We start from the raw sequence: 27,583 nt of genomic DNA, 5'->3' as shown, positions 1-27,583 counted from the left end.
ACAGACAGAAATCAATGTACTGTTTTTTTGAGGCCACTGTTATCCAATCAGCTACTGGCAGCAGAGTGCAAATGGACAGGGGCTGGAGAATGGGAGCTGGCCAGGCAGAGGGGCTAGGGGCTGGAGGCTGGGGTCCAGGAGAGGCCCCTGCAAAGTGCAACGTCCTTGCATGAGGCTCATGGCCACCATACTTCTGCTTCTTATAACTGTCCCTTTTCATCCAGGGCAAGACAAAGATTTCCTATTTGTGACACTGACAAGGTTCTTGAACATTTTCGGATGGAAGGTTCCGTCCTCTCCACGTTTTCACTCGCCCTCCTGGGGACGTGGAGTTCTCCTTGGAGGCCAATCTCATTCCCCACATGCACCGGGCCGGGAAGCGCACGCGTGCCTGGCGCTCCCTCAGAGCAGCAGTCGGTACCTCGACCTCCCCCTCTGCGACTCCACCTTGCTGTGCTTCTGCCTTACTAACTTTCCTGTGGGGAAAGAGAGTTTTAAAAAAGCATCCAGAACACTCAAGCTGGGAACATGCCTAGACTAAAAAGTTAATGAAAGCAACTCACTTAGCTCTTTGGAGAATAGTTAAAATGGCAAATTGTCTAATAAATTAGCACTTTAAGAATAACTCCAGTTTGTGTATACTTTCTGACCTTTTCAAAATGGTGCTACAATATAGCGACAGGTGCTACAATACCTGTCGCTGAAAAAACCCACCGAGACCTCCCCCCAGCCCAGCCTGCACACTAGAAGAGCAGGGTAAGCACTGTCCACAATAGTCAAATGTCATTGTTTTATTTCCTATGTTCCAAGGCACCACCAGTCAGAACTGCCCCATTAAATGTTCATATCTCAATTTCAAATGTATTGAAAGTTTTTAAAATAGGTGTTAGAGAACGAGGCAGGGGTGGATATGGGGATAGGAAAAAAATGGACAAATTAGCAGTTACTTAGTGGTTACTTCTGAAGAATAAGATGATGATGGGGAACTTTTCCAATTCATATATTTCTGTAATACTTCATTATTTTCCATCGATTTCCAAAGGTTTTTGATAACATACATCTATAAGCCAGAATGCACATGAGGTGGGCACAGCCACCAGATGAACGAGACGTGGTCCGTGGCCCTAAGGAGCTCAAGGGGAAGGGGGGAAAGCCCCCCAGTGTGGAACTCACCATGAACTGACAGCTTTGTGTCTACAAGGGCATGTGAGGGCCCAGACAAGGGAGGGGCTCTCTGGGGTAGGGGGTCCAGGCTTTCAGTGGCCACAAGCTTGTCCAGAATCAGGTGATGAGTGTCCAGATGGGACAGGATGAGGGGTGTGACAGCTGCCGAGACAGGCTGTGTGGAGGGGCAGGCTGGACTCTACATGAGGGGCTTTGAGGGTACACTTGGGGGTGCGGCCTGGGCTGGCTTCTCCAGAGAAGGAAATAACTGTCAAGGCTTTGTGGACCCTTCCAAGGAATGGGTCTGCACCCTGTACCCTGGGCTGCCGCCGAGCTGGGACACGATGAGGCTTGTTGAAAAAGGGCACGCGGGCAGCAGACACATCGAGACACCCGAGCACAGGCACCGCAAGGAAGCTGGCTGCACAAGTGACCCTCATTCAGCAGTGGAGGGAGGTCGAGACGGGGACCGAGAGCCAGCGTGCTGACCACTGAGGGACCAAGCTGGGTTCTCCCGGACTCGGTTTCCTCATCTGGAAGCCAAACTGCCCAAAACATCAGATGCCAGAGCAGAGACACAGTTCCAGACACTGAAACATGCGGACAGTGGAAAGTGACCGCTGCTGTCACCATCATCTCAGAGGTGAGTAAACAGCACCAGCAAACGACCACACATCCCCACAACGCAGGTCACAGAACTGTGGACACAGAATAGCCCGACTCGCATTCACACAATATGTACCAAATAGCGTTTTTGGTAAAGATATGATGGAAGTAAAATACAACAAAAGAATTGTTTTAATGATTATCTCTGGGTTTTCACTTTTAGGCTGGTCTTTATTTCTCAAGATTTCAACAACGAGCACATAATGGTCAGTGAGAAAAGAAAAAGGAAAATCACAAGTTTTTTACAAACAAACCCTCAGGGACTGCCCCGTCCTGCGTGGAACAGCTCCATGCCGAGCTGGTTCACAACCAGAGCACACAGCAGGCCCAGGGTCTGCACTCCTCGGGCACAGGGCAGCTCGGGCCAGGAGCACACGCCAGCAGGCAGCCTGAGCTGGAGGGTAGGGTCTGCTGGGGGAGCACGGAAGGGGCCGGGCAGGTGACATCTGAGTGGTCTAACAGCATTCCTAGAAACATGAGAATAAGGGGGTGCTGGAGAGGGAGACGCCAACTTCTTAGCCAACTGACAGATTCAAGGGGGCCTCGCAGTCTGCGACCCTGAGCGAAGGCCATGCCTGTCCCGATCATGCTTCCACAGCGCCAGCTGTGCGCCCAGCTGCGCCCGGAATGTGGTCCAGAGCCATCACGTCAACTCATCATCTCTCCGTCTCGGGCCCTGGACCTGAGCGGGCCCCAGGAGGTGGCCCCCAACCCAAATGAGCACCTACTGTTTGCACCAGAGCCTCTGCTATTCTTATGTGCACCAGGCTTCATTGGGGATCTGGACCCAGTGGCTGAGGGCTGGCATGCTAACCAGCACCCGGGTGAGGGCAACGGCAATGTGGACACTGGCAGACCACCCTGGACTTCAGCCCAGAACAACCTCAAAAGAGGCGGCTACTTTCTTTTTTCTTTTTTTAAAATATGTTTTTACTGATTTTTTTAGAGAGAGAGGAAGGAAGAGAGAGAGATAAAACATCAATGTGAGAGAGATACATCAATCAGCTGCCTCCTGCACACCCCCCCCACTGGGGATCAAGCCCACAACCCGGGCATGTGCCCTGACCAGGAATCGAACCAGGACCTCTCAGTCCAGGGGACGATGCTCAGTCTACTGAGCCACACTGACCGGGTGAGGCGGTTACTTTCAAAGCAGAATCTTTGCTTCTGGCCCTTTCCAACCCATCCTCTTTGCCCACGTTCCTCCTTCCATCTCTTAGCTTCTACTTGAAGTGCTTACTTGCTACACTCCAACAAGGTCGCTAAAATCAGGGAGACGCCCGGGAGCTCGGGCACCCAGCTTCCCTGACAGGGGCGCTCCTTGGTTTTAAGGACATGCTCAAGTTGACTCAGCGGGGCAAAGGCGGGGAAAGAACACCCAGAACTGAGGCTCACAGCCCGCTAAGGCACGCAGGATGTAACAGTCAGCCTACAAAGCTCAAGAATAAAAATGAAACTGACAGACTGAAACCATTCAGGAGTCGTCGACAGCACTTACCATCATCTCACAACGTGGGCATGTTCCCACCATGTTTGTCCTCCTCTAACGGCTACTGTAAACATTTGAATGAGCAGGCTCTAATTTGTATGACTCCTCCTGCCCCACGTATTATTGTTTTTAAAAATACTATGATAGCCATGCTTACACATAAATTTCTCTAATTCTATTTGTGAAATATACATCCTAAGTAAATGACTGAGAATGAAAATAGTTTTCAATTTTTTTTTTAGTTTTTAAAAACTGTGTTTCAAAGGTAAAGAATAAAATCTATCTTTAAAAAAGGAATTCAGGAAAAATCCACAATAGAAACCCAAGTGGTACTATGGGGGAATGGGGAACCCACATTCTTTACACTGGCAACTATTTTTCTAAACAGTACAGGTTCACCCACAGCTGTGCCCACCCCCACCCCGACCCCCCTGCCCATTAGCCATACTGTTCATAATAAAGAATGAGGAAAAATAAGCGTATTCCTTAAACTTCTACTGGGTGTCTCAGGTCCTGTGTGGCGAGGAGAGTGACCACGGTCAGAAGCCAGACTGGGAAACTCAAGCCCAGACTCTGGGCTCCATGGGGAAGTCAAGCACAACCAAGAACAGTCTGTAGCTCAGCAATGGCCCCAAACAACCACGTGGGGAAACTGTGTGCAGAGCCAACTTCCCCATCCTGTGGCCACCCTCCTTGGAGGTGCTGGGTCTACTGTCGGGGGTCAGTAGTCACATGTGGGTGACATTCAGGAGCCCGTGCCCATGAGAAGGTGGCCAAATGGTTGCCTTGGGCTCTTTCAGTGGCAAGGATGCCAGGCCCCCAGGAAACACCAAAGCAACTAACATTCCCAAAGCCCCTTACACCGGCTCCAGAGCACCTGGCAGAGGGAGCAGACGGAAGGAAGAAACGTTCACAGGCGCCCAACTCGCCCTGGACTTCAATAACCTGGAAGTAGAATCCAATGAGGGCACCCTGGGGAGTGTGGGTGGCAGAGGGAACCCAGCTGGGGATTAATCATTGACATCTTTAAATGAATATCTAATAAAACAATTTTGAACCACGTGAAAATAATACCTAACTAGCCTGAACCAGCTTTCTCTCACTGTCACTCCTCTTCCTGCACCCCAAGTCTGGGCACTGACCCCTCATCTCCCTCACGCCCCGCATCCACCCAAGCACCACACCCTGCCATCTGTCTCCTCTTGGTCCCCCTCTGCCTCATTAATTCCTGCCAGAACCCGCCATCCCCACACAGCTGTGGCCCCAGCCTCCTACCAGAAAGCCTTGTCCAGTCACCTCCTTTGAGCCCTCCAGTGGGACCTGCAACCAAAGCCTCTAACTGGAGCAGGCCCTCTCCCCCACAGAAGCCCCTCAATGCCCCCTGGCCCAGGTCCCCATGAACAGCTCGCCAGGCACTCTTGTGGTCCAGCACTGCCACCCACTCTTGCCTGGCTGCTTGCCAAGGCCCAGAGCCTCCAAACCACTCCAAGTCAACAGACCCCCTTGTCCGTCTCTGGGTCATTGTTCATGTGGCATTCCTTGCCTGAAATGACATTCAAATACCTCACCTCCCTACCTATACCTACACCTAGTTTATTCCCTACCAAGGGGCATTAATTTCCCTATATGGCCTGCCCCACTCTCTGTCCACTCCCCCATTTAAATGATGGCCCCCGTGTCTTAGAAGGCCCCTACCACAGCACAGACAAGTCCTCCCAACCCTCTGGGTGTGCTCATGAGCTGGGGACAGTCTTCACTGCATCTCCAACTCCAGATGCCCAGCACCAGGGCCATCGGCCCTGGGCACATGGCCTGCTCCCAGCATCTCGGTCTCTTTCTTGGTGTCTGATCATCCACCACCCAAATCCCAAGTGGCCAAAGAATGTGTCCTCCTTCCAACAAAGGCTCACTGGGTGGGGGAGCAGTGATGGCTGTGCCATGCTCCACACTGGTCATTTCAGCAACTAGCCGTTTTCAGGGCAGGAGGGGCAGAAGGGAATGGAGAGGGGAGCAAGCCCTGATCCGGGCTGTGGGCTTGGACCTGCCTCTTGGCCAGGTTCTATCAAGTGGATAAGGCTCATCGCCACTAGCCAGGCTCTCCCTGCCTTCCTCCAGGAAGCCTTCCTGACTTACCAGACTGGGTTAGGACCCGCCTCTGGACCTATGCCAATGATCCCCACCCACCTTGGCCTCTGGCTGCTGGCTACAGACTTCAAAGCTGAAGGGACCTGGCCTTGATGATGTGAATCCCTGCACCTGCGGCCCAGTACCCAGCAGGCCCAGGAAAGGATGCTGAATGTTGCTGCAAAGACAGCCCAGTCTGCCCAATCCACACCTGCTAGCTAGGAGGGGCCCTCACCCCAAAGGCAAGTGAGCCAACTGTTAACACCTGAAATGGTGGAGTCGGGGGGCCTGGGCAGCCAGCATCCTCATTACAATAGTACAGAGGAAGAAACCAAGGCAGAGTACTTGCGCACTATCACCTTCAAGACAAGTGCCTGAAGTCATCACCTTCAGGACAGGTGCCTGAGACCATCACCCTCAGGACAGGTGCCTGAAGTCATCACCTTCAGGACAGGTGCCTGAGACCATCCATCACCTTCACGACAGGTGCCTGAGACCATCACCCTCAGGACAGGTGCCTGAGACCATCACCTTCAGGACAGGTGCCTGGAGTCATCACCCTCAGGACAGGTGCCTGAGACCATCACCGTCATGGCAGGTAGCCCCTCAGCACACAGTGGGGAGGGCATCTTATCCCACAGCCCTGACTCCACTCTCCGGTGCTCTAGCCTGAGCCCCAGCACTAGCGCAGAGCAGGACTTCCCCTCCTCCTGGACCTCCTGGCCTCAGCCTCACCAGGGGCTTTCACACTAGAGAACAGAGAACAGCAAGTATTCCTGATTATCAAGCATCACTTGGCCTAACAGATCCAGATCAGGGAGGCCAACAGCCTGCAGACAACCCAGGCCCCGGGTCTGAGCAGCCCAGCTCCAGCAGGGACTTGTGTGATGGCCTGAGGGCCGGGCTCTGTCCTCTCTGCAGCAGTACCTGCCTCGGGCCTGATTTTCCTCAATTAAAAAAAAAAGTAGTGGCCTTCAAACCAAACCCCTCAAATAAATGTTTAAAAACTATGTTTCTATTTGCACATTTTCAAGTTGACATCTAAAATATCTCATCATAAGTTTAAATACTTGTGGAGGATGTAATTTCCAACATATTGTAAATATTAACATTTCAAAATAAAACTGTTACTGTTTCTCTTTTAAATGGATCTAATGGAATCTAAATATCATAGCAATTTGAGATCAACTACCATCCATCTTAAAATCACAGAATTAGACTCTTCTTAAACACCTGGAGAGTTAGCCCGTGTGTTTGGTCTACTCCCATTTCCAATCCACATCCCTCAGAGGTTTCCACTGTCAGTGTTTTATGTTGAAGGCCTTTTATTGATTACTCTATTGCACTACTAGGCAAAAAATAAAAAAATAAAATAAAATAAAATAAATAAATATATATATATATATAGTTTAATGTCTTAACTTTTTAAAATTTCACGTGACCATGAAGCTCTAAGTGTCAAAATTTTTCTTCTGGACAGACTTATTATCACAATAACTAACAGTACGTAACTGATCAATACAACAGAAATACATTACAAATTTTTATAAGTAATAAGCACAAAAAAGTCAAACCTTGTTAGAATACATCTCAGAAGAGATGAATGGAAAATTTTTAACTGCTTCCTGTATCCACAGATGGATATCACCTATTGCTAGAATAAGACTGAGTTTATTATCAATTCTATCTCCATTTTTCAATTTTTATAGCTATAAGTGCTGAGACCACACATTCAAATAAACAAGATGAAATGGAAAGAGATTTACCACAGCATTCTCTGAATTCCTTCAGAATTGTATGCCAAGAATTACAGAATTTATTATCAAAAATCATTGTTAATGTTCTATAGCTGACAATTCAATCAAGTTCTCTTTCGGTTTCACTACAAGCCATGAACTGGAAGTCCCTCACTTGCCCCAGGATTATACTGACAACCTCGTGACGCCCAGAGGTTTTATGCCCCATGTCACACACCAGACTCACATCTGATATGAGAGGGTGCGGTTCTCCTGTAGACAACCAGCTCCCCGTGCGCCAGGCACCACACCTACCGCGTTACCCGAATTAACTCCACTAGGCCTAGCAACGATCCCAGGGGACAGGTACCATTATCATGCCATTGTACAGATGGGCAGACTGAGGCACCGAGCAGTCAGACAACAGGCCCGAGGTCACACAGCCAGAACGTGAACCCAGGGATCTTGCTCCCCACCCCTTGGCACTCGGCCTCCGCAGAGAGGGGGGACCGCTGTGAAAGAGGTGGCTGAGGAGGACAGTTTCCACGCTCCTTCCCCAGCAGGTCAGCTGTGGGAACGAGCACGAAGAGGCTGAGGAGCTGCAAAACTGACTTCTTAAATGTGCTCCCACCACCACTCTGGGGAGGTTACACATAGAGCAGGAGAGAGAGAGGGAGGAAGAGAGAGAGAGAAACATTGACGTGAGAGAGACACATCAACTGGTTGCCACCCAAATGACCCCAACCGGGGCCAGGGACAAACTGCAACCGAGGTACGTGCCCTTAGCGGGAACTGAATCCTGGTCTCTCTGGTCCGCGGGCAGACGCTCTAACCGCTGAGCCAAACCAGCCAGGGCACACGTGCTTCTTTGAAGTAAATGCCATTAATGCCTGGCACTCCAAAGTACCCAGTAAATGTGAAACATGCATATTGTCACTATTGCCATTTAACAGCAGGAAGAGAAATAACTCCCATGACAGGGACAAACACCGCAGATCTAACCAGTGTTTTAGTCTTCATTCGTCATAGGCCCCCAAATCCTTTTTAAACAGCAGCCAACCCCCAGGTAATAACAGGCCTGTAAGCATTTAGTAAACGGAGTAATCAATGCAGGCTGTGGAGACAAACAGACCCGCATTCAAACCCCAACTCTAACCACGAACCAGCTGAGTTCCTCAAGAGAAATCACATCTGAGCCCCAATTTCTATATCTCTAGAACAGACCTAAAGACACCACCCACGTCACCAGATGGCCACACAGAAGGGGAGCATGCCCCTCAGGGCACCTGACACAGGAACTACTGGGTGGTGGCAGGTGGCATGAATATTTCCCCCTCTTCAACCACTGACACCTAGTGACTGGCCAGCCGCCAGCCGCCACCAGCCTGGGGATCTGGCGTACAGAAGCCTGGGCGATTTTGAAAAACCAGCAAAGTGGGTTCGCTTCCAATTTTTGCCAAGAGACTTTCTCTCTGGCTTGAAATTTCAAGTTCTCCAAACACTTGGGGATGCCAGGAGGAGGCGAACAGAGAGGTGTCGAGGTGGGTTTTATTTTTAGATGCTGGTGTAGAAAGTATCCGGTTTGGCTTCATTCTGGTCCCCAACCACCACTTCCTCCCCAAGGCATCAACAAAGTGAACGGCAGACACATCAAGAAAGATTGCGTAACTTTCTGCCTGGTACATTCTAAAACAATGGCTCCAGTATCCAGTTCCAGCCACAGACTAAGTGGATTAAAGGTTTTAGTCTAAATCTTCCTGGGGAAGCCATACAAATCGAACACACTGACCCCGGATTGTCCCTCACACCATGAAGCTCCAGGGTCTCCTCCCTCCCATGGTGGGGGTGGCATCCCACTGTGCCCTGGTCTGGGATCTGCAGGAACAGGAATCAGATACTGGGGGACAGGCACAACTCTTCCCCTTCTAAGCAGTGTGTTGGTTGGTGAGCTCCTATAAAGTCACTTCCTCTAAAAATGGGTCCCGACAGAAATTTCCTCATGGACCCTGAGGCTGGAGCTAACCTCAGGGAAGCACTTGGTCTTTCACATATAAGCACCAGCTATGGGTCCAGGCCTCAGTGATGGGTACAGAGCATCTGCAAAGGAATCAGGGCCTCTAAGGTAACTATCAGAAGGGACTACGAGACAAAAACAAGCCAAAGCATCCTGGAGCAGGAACAATTTGAGACACCTAGACCCAAATGACAAACGTACAACTGCGTCCCCTCTGCCCACTGCAGGACCCCCACCCCACCCCCCGCTGCCCTCCACCCCCCCACCCCCACCCCACAGGCATTATCAATCAATCCTTGCTCTCAGCCATTCACAGACTGAGAATCCTCCAGGCAACCACTGCCAATGGATCAGAAAGCCCTGAAAGTAAACTTCCAGCCATCCCTGAATTCCGACTTCCCCCTGTTGATGTTTGGAGAAATTAGGGCACAGAAAAGCTCAGTGCAGATCGTGCACCTTTGCAGAGACAAGATAAGCCTAGAGGGAAAAACCTAGATCTGATGAGGAGGCTTCCAGGAATTACTGCCTCCTTCAAAACAGACCTCGGCCTCTGGGTGACAAGTTCAACCCACAAGCTGCAGAAAAGGCAGACCAGAAAGAATTCAACAGCCCCTCCCCAAGGCCGCTAGACAGTCCGCTCCACTTCTCCAACCACCCCCACGGCAGGGAAATACCAGTAGGTTTATTTCAGGTTATTTCAGGGCCACAGAGCCAGCTCAGGCCCTGGGAGAGCTTCTCTCCATCCATCCTTCCTTCATCCTCCCTCCTTCCTTCCTTCTCTAGACAATGAGCTCCTGACCCAAGTCCACCCCAGGGTGAGGCCCCATGGGGGTCAGGAGCCAGGGGCCCATAAGGAAGGTCTAGTAGGACCCGACAGCAGAAAAGGGTGGCATGTGGGAGAGTACACACCCTGACTGGGGGCGGGGGACAGGAGTGGTCTTGGAGATGACAGCATTCACAAGTCGGACACAGAAGAGGGATTACCCGCTGAGGGCTGAAAACCAAGGCAGGGGTGGGGGCTCGTGCTCCCGCAGCAGAGCCTGAGGACAGGCACAGATAAACATGGGGCATTAGGACCACGGACATGTGGCTGGGTGGCTATGCCCCCTCACCCTGCCCACCCTCATCCCACTGGGAGCCCCATCTCCCCCCAGCCAGCTCCTTCCACAGACAAAGCCACAGCAACTCCACAAACCTGAGACCACCCGCCCCAACCGTGCCTGGCCGAAGGGAATCAGAGATGCCACAGGGCAGCCGGCCAGGACACCACGCCCACGGAGAGAGGCTGGCGCCCAGACCCAGGGACAGAGGACGGTGAGCGCTGATCGGCCCCAGGCCTGAAAGATGGTAAAGGTAAGGTCTGTACTCACCTGCACGACTTCTATCCCTCGCTTCCTGTGGAGGAAAACACAGAAAACAAAGGTTACTGGGCAGGTAGGAAGCGTCCTTCCAGAAAGTTCCCTACAGCAGCTGCAGGCAGGCGGGGAGGAGAGCCAGGGCTGCACCTCTCAGGCCATGCTCCCCAGAATGGCCTCACCTTCAAGGGGAGGTCTGTGAACTTCCAGCCAGTCCTCAAAGCCACCTTCTTGCAGAAAGAAAGGGTTGGTTCCCAAGGACTTAGCCAGAGCCCTACAGAGACCCCAATTTGTTTTCCCCACAGCCAGCCATCTCCCCCTTCACCCGGGGCCGGTCGCTGGTCAGCGCAGCTCCAGCCTGGACAGCCCAACACCCTCCCGCCTCCCTCCCAATGGCTGCTCACACCCTCGGCCTGGCCTGCAGGTCTGCTCCAGCCTGTCACACACACTGCAGCCCAACCACTCTGCCCCAAAACCTTCAGTCCTTCCCCGCTGCTGTCCACTCCTGGCCATCTCTGGCCCCCACTGACACCCTGTCCCCCTCTGACCCTGGTTCAACCATCTCGGCCTCACCAATACCCCCCAAGCCCGGCCCTGTCTCCCTCTCTCTCCCCCACAATCCCATGGCCTCTGGTCTCCAACACCAGTGCCCCGACTCGGCCACCCCATCACAGAGCCTGCAGTGGGGGTCTCCACAGAGCACACACAGGCTCCTTGCCGACTCGCTTACCTTGACCTCCCCCACCCCCCATTCCTACTGCAAGCAGGGCTACAGGGCCGGCTCACATCCCTAAGCCTCGGTCCCACCTTCCACCCCAGCCTTTAGGGCTCGGCTCAGACAGAAACATCCCGGCACACCCTCACCCCACCTGCACAGAGCCAGACGCTCCTGGGAAGGGAACTGGGGTACCACTATCCCGGCCACTGTTCCGGAATATTGACAGGTTGTCACTCAGGGGAGTGCTGAGAGGGCACAAGGTCTATACGAACCATAGATGGCATGCCAACCTCTGTGCCCACGTGCATTTCCTGGGAAAAGGCTGGGCCTCCCACAGACACTCAGGGCTGTGACCAGGAGCAGGAACTGTGTGTGCCCTATGCCCAGCCATGGTACCCACCTGGCATAGAGATGCTCTGTAAACCTAAGTATGTAAACTTAGTTCCTATAAAACTCAGTTCCTGTGCCCAGCCCAGCCAGGCACTCAGGGGGCACAACAAATGCAACAGCCACAGCCTGTGCCCTAGAGGAGCTCATAGACTAAGAGCGGAGGCAGCCAAACACCCTCGGGGACTCCTCCTCAGGCAACAGTGAGCAGGCGTCACCGTGTACAGCACAGCTGAGGGGTCACCTACCAGTCTGACATTTATTTGTTGGTTAGCTCCTTCAACGGTGCTTCCCAGCCTCCCAGAGCCTGGCAGGGAATGGAACCTCACAAGGAAGCCACTACACGAGACAGCAAGACAGCAAAGAGGGCGCCAGATCACACTGTGGGATGTGCCCGGCCGACTGCCCCTCCACCCCCAACTCCTCCACAGAACCCCCAGCCCAAACCCAATTTGAAAATCACAGTGGCTGATCCAGGGGTCCACACCATCACACAGCTTCTTTGCAGTTCTGGAAGGAATGGTGGCCAATACCCATCTGCTTGCATGAGTCCGCGAGGGGACAAACTGAACACAAAAGCACAGCCCTGGGCCACCAGAGCCCATAGCAGGGGTCAGACAGCAGCACCAGGACTAGGCCAAGCCCAGGCACCAGCTCACAACCCAACTGGGGGCCCTGCCCACTGCTAGGTCGCCCTGGCCCCATAGCAGCAACAGTGACAGTGAACCGGCACGGTCAGTGGGCATGCCGCTGCAGCCAGCCAGGCGGGGCTCAGTGCACCTTACCCTGCCCCTGCCCTGCCCCTGTACAGTTGAGGAAGGAGTTCCCAGGAAAGCTCCAATGAGACTGGGAGCACACAGTGGGAGAGACAAGGACAGTGAAGGAGCGGAGGACAGGTGTGCGTGACCCGCGCCAGGTGCAGAGGGCTCCCACTGTGTGGCCAGGGCCCCCCAGCTAATCCTCCAGGCATTCAGATTATCCCTTTGTGCCTGTCATTCTCCTCATGAAGCCAAAGGTCATTTCCACTCTGCATATGTGACATCATCCCAGACAGCTATCCATCCCCCCATCCTGAAAACAAACAGGTCTCTAACTTTCAAAACAGATGGAACCCATACAAAAAAGAAACAAAGTAATGCTGAGAACAGACAGGCTGAAAACCTTAAGTAGGGTTGATCTCCCAGGAGGAAGAGCACAGTTCCTCCATAGCTCAGAGCTCCAAGAACAGGGGAACTTGTAATCCTGGCAGAAAAGAGGGGGCTCTGCTCCCCTTTTGATCCAGGCCCTACCACGTGCACTAGACCCCCTCGATGGTGTAAGAGCCAAGGCCCCTGGTGCCCGCTGCACGGACACCCTCCACAGCACTGAGGGGGGGCAGTGCTGGCCCACTGTCCGGATGAGCAGGCTGAGAGGCCCTGCGAAGGGCAAGCCTGGCCTGCGCACTCCAGGGCCATGGAGTCATGAGGAGACGAGGAGGGGCAGGTGAAGAGCACCTTCCCTCCCACGGTGGGACCACACTCGGTGGGACCACACCCGCAGCACGGCAGCCCGTTCGGGGAAAATAAACCTGCCGGCTCCCTTCTGGTTAGGAACTCCTCTAGCACAAAGGTACCCACAACCTTAATTTCCCAGACAGCAGACTCCTGACATTCCAGACATGACCAGGAAGTCGGGACGCGGAATGGCATCCCAAAGGTGGGAGAGAGAGAGGTGGGGAGGGACAAGTAGGCGGGAAGGGCCCAAGGGAAGAGAAACCAGGGAGCTGGTGGTCAAGCGATTAACTGCTCCTCATGGAAACCCCAACTCCAGGATCGCACCCCAAGACATGCGAATACGTGCCAAGTGTTTCAGGCAGTGGCTGTCAACTGCCACACCGTGAGGGCAAAAAACCCGTAGTGACCTAATCGCCCCCCAAGAAGGGACACACACAGCCAAGGAATACTAGGCGGTTGTTAAAAAGAACAAGGACATGCCCTGGCCTGTTTGGCTCAGGGGTTAGAGCGCCAGCCTGAGAACCAGAGTCTCGGGTTCGATTCAGTTGGGATTCGGTCCCCAGTCCTGGTTGGTGTCATGAAGGAGGCAACCAATCGATGTGTCTCTCTCACATGGATGTCTCTCTCTTTCTCCCTCCCTCCCTCCCTCCCACTCTATCTGAAGACAAATGGAAAAGTATCCTCGGGCGAGGATTTAAAAAGGAGAGAAAGAAAGAATGGGGAAGCTCCAGGCACAGTAAGGCATCAGTTATCCGTAAGATACTGCCACGTGAAAACGCGAGGTGTCAAACCCCACGTGCACAGCCATTATCTGGCTAAAGGCAACACCAAGTTCACAGAATGAATCTGAAAGCACTGCAAGAAAATGGTCGCGGGGTAGCCTCTCGTCAAGGGCAAGTGTGGCTGGAGGGGGAGGGGACTTCCTTTTCACTGTGCACTCTTGGGCACCTTTGAATTTTGTGCCATGGGCCTCTAATATCATCTCAAAAACTAGCAAAATAACTTTTTTTGAATTATCTTTTAAGTGACAGGTAAAACTCTAGCGTAAAGCAGATGCCTGATAACGACATGAATCAATCGACTGATTGATGAAGTGAAGCAGAGAGCTTGAGATTTATCTAGGAAAGCTTCCAAATTCTCAAAGAGCAGCTGCAGTAACACCATCCTGGGGCCATCAGACCGTCACGCGGGGACATTCAGTTCGCATTCTGCGCCCGCGCACGGACGGGAACCTGGGAAGAGGCGAGGGCGCTGCGTGCATCCCCCGTGCTTCCTCACAGTTTCTAGGCTTCTACATGGACACAGGTGTTTCTCCCAAATAACAGAAAAAGTAACACAGAAAGTTAAGTTAGATAAAGAATTGTATTTAAAACCTGCACCTAGAGAGAAGTTTACAGGCTCTAAACTCTCCTTTTCTTGACAAATACTGCATTCATAAGTTAGGACAGAGGTCTACCCCACAACTCATAAATATAAACCTGTTTTTCCAAAAACTGCAAAACCACAGAAGGGAGGCTCCATTCTGCAAAAGGGCACGCCCCCTCCAAGTCCAAGAAGAGTGCAGCCATGGGGAATATAAAATACTCATTTACAAAACAAACTATCCTTCCAGGGGAGGAGGAGCAGCGGAGAAGGCTTCACAGAGGAGGCAGAGTTTGCCATTTGAACAAAAACTGAGGGGAAACTAGAGACAGGCCTTGGGAGGGAAGTGAAAGATGGATGACATAAGGAGTCCCTGCTTCCCAAAAGAAGTCCGGGGGCGTGGGAGCGTAACACTCGGGAGAAGGCAGGCAGAGCGATGAGAAGTGGGGTAGAAGACCCGGGCCGGCCGGGCCCCAGAGGCCCAGAAGGGCACGGCACAGCCTGGCCTTTACCCATGGGCCCTGGGCTCCAAATGCCACTAAGAATCACCACTGGAGCTTGTCAACATCACTAACTTGAGGTCCAGTCCTGAAGAGTGGAATTCCGGGCGGGGGATGGGGGTGGGGGTCAGGTCCTGTCGAGCACCCAGGGGCTGCTCAGAAGCACCCAGGCATGGGACCGGCTGCTAGTCGCCAGGAGCCACCCCTCGTGCTGCTGGTAGCAGGGCCAGGTTCGCTCGAGGGGAGAGGGGGAGCTGGTTTCATTCCGGGGCAGCCCTTCCAGTCTTGAGAACAGGAGTAAAGAGCGCAAAATCACCAGTAGTCGCTGTGATGCTCACACTCTGGGCACAGGTGGAGACCACACCAGCCCCAGGAGAGGACAGCAAAGTGCATCTCACGAGAAGCGGTCATGTTTCCATGTTGTCGCCACGGTGGTGCAGGCTGTGGTTAGAAGCCCGGGCTGAGCTGAGCAGGCAGTTCAGGAACTGTCTAATAGAAATGGAAGGGGTGGGGTACATCCCCAAAGGACTGTACCTTGTGCCTCAGTCTCCTCATCCGTCAAGGGAAGAGAATCCTCAGACCCAGCCCACAGGGCTGGTGGGCCTAGACTGTGGGCTTCTGTAACTTGCTCTGCCCTGCCTTCCTGCCTTTTGGAACTGCCCTCCGCTGCCCCGCGTGGTTCTGATGGGCAAACAACTGAGGGGCCGTGCCCCCAGGGGTTGGTATGTGGCCTGGCACCTCATGTAGGTGTAGGTTGGGCGTAGGACCTGAGCCAGGCCAGCCCTGACCCTTCCCAGGAACAGGTTCTGGGGGGCTGTCAGCAGCACAAAGGGCACAGTCACTGCTGACTCTCAAGGTCACACCAGAGGTCAAGGCCCTGACCCAGCCGGCCACAAGCCTTCTTGGGACGGGACGTTCAGCTATGGGGTTTTGCTGAAGCCAGCGTACACTGAGTTTCTGTCACTGGCCACTGTCTTGCTTACTACAGCAGGTCCTCAGCAAGTGACGGCGGCTACCACTTCCTGAATGGACTGAAGTGACCCTGGATGACCTGGCACGGGGGAGAGGGAATGACAAAGGAGCCCAATGAAGAGGACCCAAAGCAGGAGGAGGAGAAAAGAGCTCGCCAGAAGCCAGGGAGGCAGGGCCGTCCAGAGGGAGAAGCACCCATGAGCCCACACCACAAGGCCACGTAAGGCCTGAGGCGCAGTCCACTGGACGTGACATCAGGAAGGTTATCACTTGGGACTGTGACCCCCATCGAGCAGCAGGCCCGCTGGGCCCAGGCACAGACGTGTTGTTGAGCCACCCTCGGCCCCAGCTTTCCTATCTGTAAACGGTATGACCTTTCCTGTCCAACAGGACCTTGCTGGGCAGGCACGAGACCCAGGGCTACAGGCAAGTGAAGCACATGAAGTGGTGCCTCCGAGGGGAGAGACAGGCAGGCTGAGACCCAGAGGTGCCCTCTGACCAATGAGGAGCGGCAGTCCAGTGACAGCTGGGAGAATTCCAGGAGCTCAGAGAGGGCAGAGCAGAGACCAAGGGAGAGTGGAGTTTATAAAAATGGGGCCCCTCATCAAGAATCGCTTTCCTGTAACATGCAGGGTCACAGCCCCCTGCCGCCCACCAGGCACAGCTGAGAGCTGGCACAGCAAAGCCAGCCCACAGGATCACCCGCCGTGGAGGGAGGCCAGGCCAGACCTCCAAGGAACAATGTCACAGCAGAGGGAATCAACCCAGAAACGCAGGCTCCCTCCCACCAATGGGCACGGAGGAAGACGCTGCACCCACACCCAGAGCTAACACCCACAAGGAAATAAAGTGTGTGATCGAGCCAGTGGTAAGCCAGGCACATTCGCATGCAAGCCGTTTGTAGCACACTTTGGAAATCACCAGATTTCAGAAGCCGCAATACGAAGTCCCTTTAGCACCCACAAGGCCTGCAGGCAACCTCCTCCTGCCTCTCCCTGCCCTGCAAAGGACTCGGGGTTCCCTGAATAGGTGGCTGGGCCTCCTCTCTCACCCATGTATGCAGAGGAACATCTTGTTCCCACCGACTCGGATGGCACTCCAGCATCAATACAGGGCCCGCGTTCCTCGGCTCCCCCCGCCCTCAGAGCCCCCAGGCCACAGCACCCCAGCACTGGTCACAGACAGGGAGGAGGCCTAGGTAAAAGCTCCATGGCAGACATCAGTGGTGGCCTCTGGTCCTGGCAGCTCTCCTCCTCCTGGGCATTGCCAGGTGAGGCAGAGCTCTGTGCCTTGCTTTGGCCAACGTCACATCCAAGTAGAAGCATCCGATGGCCAGTGCCTGGCTCTCCGGCCAGTCCTCTTGGACCTCCGCTACTGTGGCAGCACGAGGACACAGATGATGCCCAAGCCGGCCCAGACCCATTCCTGGAAAGAAACCTGGCTGGGTGGTGATGAAGCCAGGCTGGAAACCAGAGAGAAACAGTCAGAGGACCTTCAGCTAGCAGGGGTTCTCACCCAGGGCAATTTCCCCTCAGGGAACATTTAGTGCCGCCTGCAGACACTTCTGATTATTATAACTCGGCCAAGTTCTACTGGCATCCAGAAGGTAAAGGCCTGCAATGCACAGGACAGCCCCTAAAACTAAGAACTGACTGGCCTAAACTGTCCACAGTGTCGAGGTGAAGAAATGCGGGTTACAGAAGACCCGCACTGGGCCTCCACAGGGAGGACACCAGCCCTGGAGAGCTGCCCAGCTCCAGAGTGAACTTCTGAATGAGCTATAAACCCTTGCAAACCTCCCAGGGTTGCTTGTTACTGCAGCCTAAGCTGGCCTATCCTGACTGATAAACGCTCCTTGAGGAAGCAAGCCCACATTCTTATAATACCTGGCACGTGGCATTTGGAGGTTCAGCATACAAGGCATCAAAGGGAAGATGGTACCAGTCTCTCCTCTCATCAAACCCTCTCAGGAGGGACCCTGCTCTCTAAACACACCCAGGCCAGACACAACTCTGTGCACTTGCACAATCTGTTCCCTCTGCTAGAATGCCCTTCCTCCCCCGCAAACTCCTGCTCGTTCATCAAATGCAGCTCAAAGGTCATACTCACAGAGAGGCTGTGGCCTGCCCCTTCCAGGGCAGCAATGATGGCTCTTCAGCCATTCAGCTTTCTGACACTGGAGACTGCTCTGTGCTGGGCTTCGACGGTGAGGCCAGACGCTGGTCTTTACGGAGCACCCTGTGCCCCCTGCAGAACCCCGCACCTGGCGGGCGCTCTGCAAGCACTTCCTGGACGAGTGTCCTGGTGCCAGGGCTCCGGGCCGGAGCCTCCTGCCTGTCTGCTTCCTGGGCATCCTGCTTCACTTGCTGATAAGTTTATCATTTGGATTTTCCTCCTATTAACAGTGCCAGAAACTGAAATGGCCCAATATAAAGGCAACATATGAACAGAATTTTAAAGCTAGCACAAACATTTGAATTGTTTGGACAGCTCCAGGAAAGAACCAGATAAACTAGAAGCTGCCATATGTCTTTTTTTTTTTTTTTTCTTTTTTGGAGGGGGATGGGGTGACACCCTTCCCCTGGTTGGGGGCTGAAGACCTGCCCCTACACTAGACGCCCCACCTGGAGAAGGCAGGAGGAGGGCGGGCTGCAGGGCACCCTCAGTGCAGACACGGCATGAGTCAGTGTGTTCCTGCAGACCCATATCAAGCCCACGGACTCGCTTCCCGACTTCTCCTTAGGAGCCCAGGGTGTGGGTGGAAAGCAGAGATAGTGACTCACCTTCCCAGCACCTCCTGGAGGAAAGTGACACCTCCAGGGCTGAGAGGCCTTTGTTGCTGGGGCACCTTTAAACACCCCTCACATTCAGGATGGGGAGACTGAGGCAGGGGTGGGCTGCAGATGACCCAAGGGTGTGTTCTGCTGCAACCATTCAGTGTCACCCTTTCAGACTGGAAATCACCCCGAGTTTTCATCTGAAAACTAATGTTGAAATTCCCTTAATGGCGCCTGACCCCTCCCTCTCTCCCCACCTTTCAATATAAAAAATTCACTACTTGGACGTCTTTTTAAGATTTTTACTACCCCCTTGCAGATGCCGTAATTTTTCTTTCTCCTAATTAGGGATGGGCCCTAAACTGCGGGGGGGGGGGGGGGGTTGTAACAGAAGCAGGAGAGGCACAGGGGCTGCAGGAAGGGCTGGCTCCAGAGCTCCCACCACTTCCAGCTGTCAGCCTCCAGCCTCGGGCCAATGACAGCCTGCCGAATCCTCACAGAAGGTTCTCACTCCCAAGAATGCAAACGTATGTGACACCAGCCTGAGAGCAAGGTAAGCTGCGGCAGGAAGGGGGACCACGGGCATTCCATTCCGGTGCTGGCTGTCCCTCCTTGGGATCCATGGGGGAGGGAGAAGCCTGCCCAAGGTCTGAATGTTTTTAGCACCTATCCTCCAGGTACAAGCTTTTAAAATAGCTGCTCGGCCCTGGCCAGTTTGGATCAGCGGTTAGAGCGTCGACCTGCGGTCCGGAGAGGCCCGGGTTCGGTTCCCGCTAAAGGGCACGTACTTCGGTTGCAGTTTGTCCCCGGCCCTGGTTGGTCGTGCGGGTGGCAGCCGCTCGATGTGTCCCTTCACGTCGATGTTTCTCTCTCTCTCTCCCTTCCTCTCTCTCCCTCCCACTCTATCTGTACAAAAAATGGAAAAATATCCTTGGGTGAGGATTTAAAAAAAAAAAAAAATCAAAAAAAATTAAAATAGCTGCTCGGCTGTGTGGCCCGGCCTGCGTGTTGGGAGGCTGACACTCTTCTAAGGGCTGTGCTCCCTCCATGGTAGACTGAACATCTCCACCCACCGTTCCTGCTGCTGCTAATACCCCCAAAGGGTCCTTTGAGCCCCTGCAGTTTGGGGTTGGGGTGTGTCTTTGCCCTGTGCAGGGTACTGAGTACAACCACGCAAGCACTGAGTTCCCTGTCCGACTGTCGTCAGATACCTGCTGGGCTTCTCTGTCGGTCTGGGCCGGCCGGGAACAGATGGACTTGGATGCCATGAGCCATGCCTAGAAAAGCACGCGGCCAAGAAAAGAAAGGCAGCGAACTGGTGAGTGAGCCACAGGGCCTGAATACAGCAAACCTCCGGGGGACGGCAGGGGGACGGAAGACTGCTCTTTGAGCTGTGTCCTGAGGGTGACCAGGAAGGCGGCTACCAGCACAAGTCATTAACAGAGGGCCCACCAAGTACCAGGCGCAGCTGGGCAGTGCCTGGGCATCTGGAGTCTCCTGGGCCCCTCTGCCATAAGCACCAGGGTCGCTGTCACCTCAAAGCAAAGGTGAAGTTCACCCAACCCCCAACCTCAGAAAACTTAAATCCTGAAGCACCTTATTCCACTATTTCCCCAAGCCCTCAGCTATCCACAGGAGAGGGGGTGGGAAGGCAGGCCCAAAGTAACAACCTTATCCACTGGTCTGTGATTAAGGCCTGGCTCTGGCCTTGACCTAGTAGCTCCCCTCTCAGGCCCATATATACACGGCATCAGAACACTGTATTCATGTCCCGCTGCTACTGTAACAAACCATCACAGACCTACTGGCTGAACAGAATGGGATGTATTCTCTTCCCGTTCTGGAGGTGAGGGGGCTGCTTCCTTCTGGGGCCTAGGGAGAAATGCTGCCTTGCCCCCCCCCACCCCCCAGCTCTGGAGACCGCCTGCACTCCCTGGCTTGTGGCCACATCACTCTGACCTCGGCTTCTCCTGTCACATCTTCTCCAACTCAGACCCTCCTGTCTACTTCTAAGGACCCTCGTGTTGACACTGGGTCCTCTCAGACTCAGATAACCCAGGACAACCTCCCATCTCAAGATCCTTAGCCTTCATCACACCGGCAACGTCCCTTTGCCATGTAAGGTACCAGTTCTGAGGACATGCTGGAAGGGGGGAAGTGACATTCTCCTATCTACCTCAAACCCAAGGCTCCTGCCACTCTGCCACACCATGAATCTTGGATGCTTCCCCGCCGTGTTCACGTGTGGGCGGCGGGCAGATGAAGATTCATCTAGAAGTTTGTGAGGGGCCTCAACAGTCACCAAGGGAAAGGCTGGAGCTCAGCCCCCCAGTGTCGGCAGTTCCCAAGGTACACTGGACATAAGCAAGGCAGACACAGGGGTCCCTGATGGAAAGAGGCACCCATGGGCAGGGAGGAGGAGAGCTGGGTGGCTGAATTCCTTCCTCAGACCCTTGACCCCCAGAACCCCTGGGAGGCCTGCGGAAGAAGCGCACAGAAGGCACTTCCTGAGGAGCTGTGACTGGCCTCGGGCACGGAGTGGGGACCGGACATGCACTTAGGCCCAGGAGCAGGAGGAGCTGGCATGCCTGCTTCTCCTCCCACGCCCCAGGTTGACAGCTCCTTCTAAGGACAATGTCGCCTCGAATCCACACTTTCCGAGCAGAAGGCACCCTTCCTATAAAGCAGAAGGACAGGAAGCAGATTTCAGCTCAACCATAGGAAGAGGACGCCAGCTCCCAAAGGAAGGCTGTCGGGCAGCTGGTGACGGCCCCGTGGTGGGAGGGACTCAAGTGAGGTAGGATGCCCACCGTCAGGGAGGGCAGGTGGTAGGCCTCACGTATCAGGAGTCCCTCCCCATCTCCACAGTTTCCTGAACCCACCAAGGAGAAAGCACAGTCGGCCGGGTCCCAGGACTCAGGTCACAGGAAAGCCAAGCAGCTGCAAAGTGTGGGCCTGCCAGGGCCCCCAAGGAGGAGAGAATGAGCCCCAGGCCTCAGAGGGCCCCAGGGCCTGCTCCAGGCAGGCACATGCCCCCACCTCCTTCCTGCCCAGCCGCACGCCCTGCCAGGCTCTGCAGCTGGAAGCCATGGCGACAGGCCCCGAACAGCTCGAGAAGTCCCTTAGAGAGCCCCACACAGGGTGTCAAAGCAGCCACCAACCCAAAGGCAAGGGCCAGGGCCCTGGGCAGAAGTGAGAAACACCGGAAGAGGAAGCCCTGATCCCAGCCAGAAGAGAATGCTGCCGCTTGGCAAAGGGCAGCCTCCCTGCCCCAAGAGACACAGACTTCTGGCCTGACGGCCACCAGGCCACCATCCTGTTGTCCCTGCCCACTATTCCCCCAGCCTGTGACCCTCTACATCCAAGACATGACTCATAACCTCACTGCCCCCGAAGTCCTCCTTCGGCTTCCCTCGTCCAGCCTGTCGTCAAGGCCTCTGGGACACCGGTCTGCCCACCTCCTTGTCCAGCAATCTTCACCCTGTCTGGTCCTAGCACACCTGGCTCCGTGTCCTCCCCCAACAGGCTGGTTCTTCCACACTTCCAAACACCTGCCCGCCCTGCTGGCACCTCGTCTGGAACACCTCACCCCTGGCCCACTGTTCACAACGTTGGAGGCCTCTTCCTTACATGATCCTGCCAGAGGGCAGCCCAAGAAGACGACCCCTGAGAAGCCCAAGGGACAGAGCAAAAGCTGGAAGGGCCAGCAAATGACACCTTCTCCTGAACACAACTCCTCCTGACTGAGGACAAGGCCCACGGCCCACTCTGTTCCACCCCTGTGTGTTGGGGCCAGGGGATTGCTAAACGTCCATGCCCACTTCCCTGACCCAGATGGTAACCTGTTGGACAACTCTCCAGGAATGACCCTAATTGCCACAGCAGAGGGGGCTTTGTTTGTTTCGCCAGGTTTCCTTTTTTTTTTTTTAATTTATCTATTGATTTTTGAGGAAGGGGAAAGAAAGAGAAAGAGAGAGAGAAACATCGATTTGCTGTTCCACTTAGTTTTTTTTTTATGCTCACCCGAGGACATTTTTCCATTTTTGTTCAGATAGAGTGGGAGGGAGAGAGAGAAACATCGACATGAAAGGGACACATTGAGTAGTTGCCACCTGCATGACCCAACCAGGGCCAGGGACAAACTGCAACCAAGGTATGTGCCCTTAGCAGGAAATGAACCCGGGTCTCTCTGGACCACAGGCCGACGCTCTAACTGCTGAGCCAAACCGGCCAGGGTTGTTGTCCCACTTATTTATACATTCACTGGTTGGTTCCTGTATATGCCCTGACCGGGGATGGAACTCACCACTTTGGCATATGAGGACGACACCCTAACCACCTGCGCTGCCCGGCCAGGGCTTGCCAGGTTTTCTTGAACTAAATTCCTCCTGATGACTTGCTTTCTCATGAACCGCCTTACTACCCAAGGCGGTGTTCTATTGATTCATTCATCTCACGCATACTTCTTGAGAACCTGCTATGTGCCCAGCACAGTTTCACTGCTGAGATACAACTGTAAAAACTACAGAAAGGGTACCTGTCCTCAAGGAGCTTACAGCAGAGAGAGGAGGGAGAACAAGCAAACAACTGACGTAAGTACATGGGATATGTTCTGAAAGGGACACTCAAGAAGCTGAGACAGAGAAGGGGGACTGTGTGCTGAGATCTAAAGTTATGAGGGGGAAAGAGCCTGCTAGGCAGCAGCAACAGCATAGCAACAGCATATGCAAAGGTCCTGAGGTAGGAAAGAGAAGCAGTTGAAGAGCTGAGAAAAGATCAGAGCCCCAGGGGGAGTTAAAAGGGGGCAGCAGGCATGTCTCTGAGCCCCAAGGGGCTGCTCTTATGCCATTTGGTAACCTGGGCCAAGAAATTCTTTCTGCTTAAGCTCATCAGATTTGGGTCTTCTCTAACTTACATCCACAAGAATCCTGGCTACTACAACTCCAAACCAAAACATCAGATCCTACCACCTTCTCCGAACAGCCTGAGCTCCCCCCCCCCATATATATATTTTTTTTTTTTCCATTGATTTTTTTTTTGCTAGAGAGAGAAGGGAAAAGGAGAGAGAGAAACATGGATTGGCTGCCTCCTGCACACCTCCTCCTGAGGATCAAGCCCAAAACCTGGACACGTGCTCTGCCCAGGAATGGAACTGGTGACCGCTCAACCAACTGAGCCACACTGGGCAGGGCTGTGCGTCAATTCTGAAAGCAACCGCTACCACCTCCCAGTCACCCAGCCAGAGCCCAGCATCACCCTCCACTTTTCTCCCTTGTCCCTGTCCCATCAGTCACCACAGAAAGGTTTCATTTGGAACTCTAGGCAGCCAGGGGTGGTGGTCCCTCTGCCAGGGAGGGGGCCTGCTGCATGCTGAACAGACGCAGGAAGAGAAAAGCAGATGGCCACTAGGCCGAGGGAAATGAGAACCCCTTAACACGGGCTGGCTGATTGCGTGTAGTTACGAAGGGGGAAACCCTTTTTAAATTAGCTTCCCAAACACAGATATAATTTCAAGTGTCCCTTGCAGTGTGATTACAGCGTCCACCCCACAAATGCTTTATTCAGGTTCCTGCAGGCATTGGGGGGACAGCACCAGCCCAGGAAACCCAGCTCAGAACCAGCCTTGCTCCCCTCCACATCTAGCTCAGGACCCTTCCCAAGAAGGCAAGGGCACATCTTTCTTCCCTCTTCTCTCCATCGTTAGCGTTTTTGATGTTCAAACTCAAATCCCAAGAGCAGCCAGTTCACAACACGGACAGCTTCACTGGTTACATGCCTCCCATGGCCAGGTCTGCACTTCGTGCCTGTTTTCCCGTCTGTAAAATGGGCATGACATTTGAGTGTGACTCACGGCATTCTGGTCAATAGCAATCACCTCTCCCCACCACCCCGGGGCAGCAATGCCTCACGGTGCAGACCCTGAACTGAAGCTCAGAGAGTAACACAAGCCATTCAGCCAGAGGGCGAGGAGCAGGGGGTGCAAAACCGGCTCTGCCCAGGTCTAACCTCCACACCCTTGTCACACTGGGTCCTTGTCGGGCTCAGGGGATGGTGGAAAAGGTGCCACTCTGAGCTTCTCAATCCGCCACTCCTGGCTAGGCCCAGACCTAGGTGCACTGGGACCTCAGCTGGCGGCCCAGCCCTCCCAGCCTTGGCACACAGCCCTCTTCAGCTCTCTGGGTTTGAAATGTCACAGGTTCTAGCTGGGTGGCTGGCCTCTACCACTTCCCTCTACCTGCAATGGGTGCCTTCTAGCTCTGGGGCCTCCACTCCCCATTTTATACACAATAGAACCAGGGCCCCGACTGAGAGGGACTTGAGGTCAACAGGAGATCAACACACTGTCACCAGGCACCTGTGACGAGGCCAGCTCTGGGGCTTGGGGAGACCCCACACACTGGCATCCCCAATCCGCACCAACCCCAAAGGAAGTACTGTTGCAGCCCCATTTTAAAGATGAGAAAATCAAGGTTCAGAGAAGTATAAAGGAACAAGCTCAGGGTCCCCAAAAAGGGATAAGGAAAGCCATGATTTCCCATGCAGGCCTCCTGACCCCCAGGCTAGAGAACAGGCCACAGTGAGTGCCCACAAGCACATTGCCACACAAGCCTCAGCCGGTGTGTGAGGACAGTGAGCCAGCCGTGGCCCAGACTCATGCCAGGTGGCTGGGTGGTAACAAAGCCAGGCTGGGAACCACACAGGAGCTATTAAGAGGACCTTTAGCTACGATGGTTCTGGCTGAGTGCCCTGGGGGACATCTGGCAACCCCTACAGACATCTTTGGTTGTCACACTGGAGAAGGAGTGGGTGGAGGCCAGGGATGCTACACAACATCCTACTATGCACAGGACAGCCCCTAACAAGGCAAAGGGATCCAGCCCAAAGGGTCAGCGCTCTGAGGCTGAGGACCCTGAGCTACGGGGACCTATAAACAGAATTTGGATCTGCCTGGACATGGGGTTGATTCCAAAACAAAACCTTTGCCCTGGCCAGTGTGGGTCAGTTGGTTGGGTGTTATCCAGTACACAAAAGGGTTGCTGGCTCAATTCCTGGTCAGGGCACACGCCCGGGTTGTGGGTTCAATCCCCAGTAGGGGGCGTGCAGGAGGCAGTCGATCAATGTTCTACTCTCACATCAATGTTTTTCTCTCTCCCTTCCTCTCTCTCTAAAAATTCAACTAAAATAAAAACTGTGGGGGGCCTGGCACAAAGGTTCCTGCAGAGAAGGGTGGCAGGAGGGAGGGCCGTTCTGCCATCAACGTGGTAGTGACCAGAGGACACACCATCAGCACTCACAAGGGCACCCATGGAGGGGTTCCAAGACACATGCCCCTCGGGCACCAAGGCGGTCAGGAAATGGGCCATGAAGGAGCTGGGAACTCCAGATGTGCACATGGACACCAGGCTCGAAGGAGTAAGGAACGTCCCACACCACATCCGGTGCCGCTGCCCAGAAAACGTAATGAGGGAGAAGATTCACCCGACAAGCTCTGTGTGTTGGTTACCTATGGACCTGTCACCACTTCCAAATATCTACAAGCAGTCCATGTGGGTGAGAACTATCTGCTGATTGTTGAATAAAGTTATAAAACTGCAAAAACAAAACAAAACTTCCAAGTAAACATGCACGTGTGTATGTACATATGCACGTGTACTGATGTAAAAGTGGTTATACATATGCACAAGGGACAGATTCCAGGGGACCTTTCCCTGTAGTTCGTTCTTATCTTTTGATTTGAGCCACGTGACTGTGCTGTCTATTTCACATTTACATTCTCTCAATAATAAACAACACCTCCCTGGTGTACAGTCTCCCTCAACCGCCAACATTCACTCTGAAAGCCTCTGGAGCAGGGTACCTGAGGTCGGCCTTCCCACACGTCTTACCGACCTCTCTGATCAGAACCTTGACTGGGATGCCCAAAGAGGCACAACCCCGAGTCCAGAAAGTGTGTGGTAATGGCTAAGCAGACTAGGGGACAAGGTAAACCATGAGCCCTGGGGCAAGCTGAGAACCCCAAAAAAGGCTGACAAGGGGTCATTTTCAAGCCTGAGGTTGTACGATAATAGAAAAGTGAAGGTATATTTACGCATGACTTCCTAGACAATGACGGTTCCAAGTCAGTATAGCTACAGAAATCATCGATAAGCTCTATTAAATGGAAAAAGGGGACGCGCAGGGGAGCGTGGATAATGGGCCGTCGCTGGTGCAGGAACAAACAAGGTGTGTGCGCCTGTGTCGGGCACTGGCTCATGCAGACATGGCACATGTCAAGGCCGAGGTAACACGGCTGCCTCCAGGGACTGGGGGTGAGTGTGAGGGAGACGAACTCCCACTGTACACTCTTGGGCACAGCTTAATTTTCGACCATGTACGTACATCATTACTTTTAAATGAAAGTTTTGTAGAGATATCACAAGTCGGATGTAAGGCTGCCCTAGAGAGACGCGGGGTCGCGTGCACACGAGTCGCCGACCTCTCAAGCTTGGTTTTTGTTTTCATTTGCTCTGTTTTCACCAGTTGATAAACTGAAATGACCCCTCCTTGTAGCCTCACATAACAGACCTAACAACCTGACAACTGGGTCCTAAAGGTAGTCCCACCAGCTAAACCAGAGCAGTGGGCCACAAATTCGCTCCCCGGGCCTCGGAGCTGGGGACTCTGATGAAAGCCACACAGCTAAACAGCAGAGAGAGGCCTGAGCTCCCTGACCCGGCTCGCACCACCTCCTACAGCCTCAAGAGGCCCCAGGACGCTACAGTACTTTGGGACTGACAAAGGTCAGGCCAGCCCTGCTGGCTGTCCATGGTGGCCACAGCCAGGAGG

The 27,583-nt window shown here is 53.7% G+C and overlaps 1 protein-coding gene across 1 annotated transcript in view; it reads right to left on the bottom strand.

Moving 5' to 3' along the window:
• The window catches only part of ITPK1 (inositol-tetrakisphosphate 1-kinase), a 142,823-nt gene that overhangs the window by 100,348 nt on the left and 14,892 nt on the right, over positions 1-27,583 (bottom strand). The window contains exon 2 of the mRNA XM_036264120.1: positions 10,564-10,588. Within this exon, the coding sequence (XP_036120013.1) occupies positions 10,564-10,588 (25 nt within the window). The remainder of the gene's footprint in view (positions 1-10,563; positions 10,589-27,583) is intronic.

The sequence above is a fragment of the Molossus molossus genome, unplaced genomic scaffold (genome assembly GCF_014108415.1).
Source record: "Molossus molossus isolate mMolMol1 unplaced genomic scaffold, mMolMol1.p scaffold_m16_p_1, whole genome shotgun sequence".
Taxonomy (NCBI): Eukaryota; Metazoa; Chordata; class Mammalia; order Chiroptera; family Molossidae; genus Molossus; species Molossus molossus.
This window is presented reverse-complemented; position numbering and strand designations above follow the sequence as displayed.